This window comes from Petaurus breviceps, unplaced genomic scaffold (assembly GCF_028583685.1).
Source record: "Petaurus breviceps papuanus isolate PSGF00001 unplaced genomic scaffold, PetGlider_PUasm1.0 186, whole genome shotgun sequence".
Lineage (NCBI taxonomy): Eukaryota > Metazoa > Chordata > Mammalia > Diprotodontia > Petauridae > Petaurus > Petaurus breviceps.
In genome coordinates, this window is record NW_027185798.1 from 37,688,102 (window position 1) to 37,692,590 (window position 4,489).

Genomic DNA, 4,489 nt, shown 5'->3' on the forward strand with positions numbered 1-4,489 from the left:
TTGTAGCCACAGATTTGGTGGTAACAGGAGAAAGCTGCACATGAGAAAGTCATGTCCAACCTGAAGGCTCTAGGGATGGGTCTTGTAATCGCATGTGGTGTGAAAGTGGGAAAATTCAGTCCCTAGACTAATTTTTGGTTTTCTTCTACACCAAGGAATGTTTGCTCTTCTAGATTATATCCTTTTATCATTAAATCAACTATATAAGCCCATATTTGAGAGCCCTGCCTTTGGGAGACACTCTTAATTGTGAGTGAGAAAAGGGAACCTTCATTGAATAAAGGGACCATCAACCAATTAAGCCAGAGGGTAAATGGCACGTAGTAAATGTTGTAGAAGGAAACTAGGTCAGATTAAAAATCCACAAGCAACAGGTTTATGGGAGAAAGAATACCCATAATAGATCCATAAACCAACCTAAGGAGTGAAGGGAGTTTGTAAGGGAAATTAGGAGAGCATGCAGCCAGGGACTTAGCCACACAGAAACAGGAACTGGGTGTGCAGTGGCCAGGATGTGGTGTTTGCAAGGATTATTTGCTCACTGGGCTGCCTCCTCACTCTAGGTTTTAACTCCGTTTTTACTCTGACATCAAGTGCAGTCACAGAGCATACAACCTTTTCACATCCTGTGTCTTTCTTAGGAGCTTTACAATCACAGGAATCCAGCTGGAACACACTTTAAAGATTATCTAGTCTAAGGATTCTTAACAGTTTTTTTTTGGGGGGGGGGTTCACAGGCCCCTTTGGCACTCCTTTTAGAACGATGATTTAAATACATAAAATATATAGGATTACAAAGGAAAACAATTATATAGAAATATAACTGTCAAAATGGTTGTTTTTAAAATTCATGGAGCTCAGGTTAAGAACCTGAATCTCATTCAGCTCCTTCATTTGAAGGATAAGGGTCCAAGACCTAGAGACCTCAGTCCAGGGTCTCCACAGGTCGTCAGTGGTATTTGAACCCAGGAATGCTGACTCCAAATCTGGAACACTTCTGATCTTATCCCTTATTTGAAGTCTGTTTTGCACTAACCCTGAGTTGAATGCTTTCCTGCTACATATTGGAAGCTGACCTCTTAGCAGGCGATGTTTTCAAGCCTGAGTTTGGCACCAAAGAAAGAACATGAATTCCAAGGCTGAGAAAACAGCTTACCTCACCCCACCTCACCTAAGGACCTGCTTCCTCCCTCATCTTATCACACTCCGTAACTCAGAGATAATGGCATTGCGTGTTTGGAGCCGGTTATTTGTCAATATACTGGGGGCAGAGTATGCCTTTCTCCTGTCTTCATTTGTGTCTTTCACCATGTTTTGAAGACTGTTATTCCTGGCCAGCTCTCACTGTATGCCCATAGGCATCAGCTGACTGACACAGTAATGAGGTGGTAGGGCATCAGAGTTAGGTTGATGATGATTTCCCAGACCTGGAGGAGAAATTCCCAAGCCTTCTCAGGTGCTCTGGGAAACTCCACCCTCTTCTTTAGGACAAAATACAAAGTCCTCAGACTGACATTCAGACCTTCTGGCTACAATCTACCTCTCCCGGTTTATCTCATTTTATTATTCTTTAGGTGTTCTTCATCCTGGTCAAACATTCTCCTAAGTGGACATGTCATCTCCTCCCTCCATGCAATTTGAGTATTTGAGTCCCCAGGGCTGAAAGCACTCCTTCCTGATCCCTGCCTTTTAATGCTTAGCACAGCCTGGCACATAGTAGGCCCTTATTAAACACTTGCTGACTTGATTTGACTTTGAGAAAGAATTCTCCCTCTCCTTCCAGGCCCAGTCACATGACCACTTCCTCACTAAAGCCTTCCCTGTTCCTCAGCTATCAGTACTATGTCCCTACTCAAATATTCCCTACTTTGCCTCCCCCCTAGATTATACCTTTCTGCTTTTCTGTTGTAGTCCTCTAGCAGAATATAAGCCTCTTGAAGGCAGGAATTATTTCAATTTTTCTTTTTTTTTTTAATCTCCAAGAATTAGCATAATTTCTTGCACATGATCAATCAATCAATATTTATTAAATACCCACTGCAAGCCCAGGACCATGCTAGGCATTGGGAATGCAAATACAGAGAATGAAACAATCAATAGGCATATACTTGTCTACTATGCTACAAACAAAAATGCAACAGATCCTGTTCTCAAGGATCTTGAGTATATAATCCATAGCTTTAAAAAGTGAGTTAAACTGAATTCTCAAGGCCCATCTTCTCTCTCTCTGTGGGCCTCAAAGGAAGTAGCTTCTTTCCACTGCTGACACAGTACAACCCATTCTGTTCGTTTTACCCTGGGAGACCTATGTAAGTTAGACCCAGCAAGAAGTAGGCAGTTTGGAGACTTCCCCGCCCACCAGTTATGTGAGTTCACATCAATCTGTCTGACTCACATTCTCCCCCATTAGGCCAGACATGGTATCCTCAGAACCTATCAAAAATACGCTCAGAGCAGCCCAGGGGACTGTTACAGTTATTGGGAAATTTGAAATGCATGCGTTCTGATAAAACTCTTCCCTCACAGAAATTAACACACATCTGACTCTATATCTGTGTATTGGGGTGTGTGGGGTTGGATTCCACTTCAGCAGCCAGTTAAAAGGTCTTTCCTGCCCACACAATGAGTGGATAGGTAGAAGGGATTGGAGAGGATTTAGTCCAGAGAAGAAAGGAATGGGGGAACATGATAGTCATCCAAGAGGTACAATGTGCAAGAGGGAATAGGCTTTTTCTGTTTAACTGTAGAAATTTAATTTTCTTTGTGAAATTTACAGAGAATTAGTCATGGGTAAAGTCAGGGGGCATATCAGAAAGAGGCCAGTTTCGGCTTTTCTCCCTAGCTTGGTGCCAGGTTCTGCTGCTTAAGTCGCATCCCTGAAACAAGATGGTGAAGGTCGGAGTCAATGGATTTGGCCGTATTGGGTGCCTGGTGACCAGGGCTGCATTCACCTCAGGTGGAGTAGACATTGTGACCATCAATGACCCCTTCATTGACCTCAACTACATGGCTTATATGTTTCAATATGATTCCACTCATGGCAAATTCAAGGGCACTGTCAAGGCTGAGAATGGGAAGCTGGTGATCAATGGAAAGGCCATTACCTTCTTCCAGGAACAGGATCCCACCAATATTAAATGGGGAGACGCTGGAGCCGAGTATTTTGTAGAGTCCACTGGAGTCTTTACCACCATGGAAAAGACTGGGGCTCACTTGAAGGGTGGAGCCAAGAGGGTCATCATCTCTGCCCCTTCTGCTGATGCCCCAATGTTCGTGATGGGAGTAAACCATGAGAAATATGATAATTCCCTTAAGATTGTCAGTAATGCTTCCTGTACCACCAACTGCTTGGCCCCCTTGGCCAAGGTCATTCACGACAACTTTGGCATTGTGGAAGGACTCATGACTACAGTCCATGCCATTACTGCTACCCAGAAGACAGTAGATGGCCCCTCTGGTAAGCTGTGGCGTGATGGGCGTGGTGCTTCCCAAAACATCATCCTTGTTTCCACTGGTGCTGCTAAGGCTGTAGGCAAGGTTATTCCTGAGCTGAATGGGAAGCTCACAGGCATGGCCTTCCGTGTTCCTACTCCCAATGTATCTGTTGTGGATCTGACCTGCCACCTGGAGAAACCTGCCAAATATGATGATATCAAGAAAGTGGTGAAGCAAGCATCAGAGGGACCCTTGAAGGGCATCTTGGGCTACACAGAGGACCAGGTTATATCCTGTGACTTCAACAGCAACACTCACTCTTCTACCTTTGACGCTGGTGCTGGTATTGCCCTCAATGACCATTCTGTCAAGCTCATTTCCTGGTATGACAATGAGTATGGTTATAGCAACCGTGTAGTAGACCTCATGGTCTACATGGCCTCCAAGGAGTAAAGTGGAAAGCCATGGATCTTCATCCCCAGCCAAAAAGAGGAAATCCACCACTGGGGAGCCCACATTCCTAACCTGTGTTCCTATACTAGGGATCCCATGTCCCATTCACATCCTTGTTCCAAAGCACCCCTGTAGTAGGGGGAAGAAGCCTAGAGTCCTGTATTGTGTACCATCAATAAAGTCAACATATTCAGTGCAAAAAAAAAAAAGAAAGAGGCCAGCATCAGAACCAGAAAACCTTGGGTTTGGACCAGACTGACACATACTGCCTGCATAGCTCTGGACAGTCACTTGAGCTCTCACTAAGTCACTTAAGCTGTTCTAGGCAGCTCTCTGAGACTACAAATTTCAAAGACGGTGCTTCACTGAATTGGCAGAGGGACTTTCTTCACCTAGGATTTCCATATGTCCTTGTTGTATGAAATAACCAGTATGGTGTTTCTGATAGCGAAGGTATGGGATAAGTGATAATATAAGTACCAAAGTGAACATTTAAGAATGTATAAATAACAGGGCAGATGTAGGCATGGTTGTCCCTTGTTGACTCACAGGAGGGACAGACTGTGTTGTAACTCTATTAATATAATTGCCAGATGATGCA

At 44.0% G+C, this 4,489-nt stretch overlaps 1 protein-coding gene across 1 annotated transcript; it reads left to right on the forward strand.

The window, feature by feature from the left end:
* The first annotated feature begins 2,827 nt into the window (after positions 1 to 2,827).
* Positions 2,828 to 4,101, forward strand: LOC138162796 (glyceraldehyde-3-phosphate dehydrogenase-like). The gene has a single exon (XM_069090235.1). It carries the CDS (start codon positions 2,887 to 2,889, stop codon positions 3,886 to 3,888), a length of 1,002 nt encoding a protein of 333 aa, XP_068946336.1. The 5' UTR covers positions 2,828 to 2,886; the 3' UTR covers positions 3,889 to 4,101.
* The last annotated feature ends 388 nt before the right edge of the window (positions 4,102 to 4,489 follow it).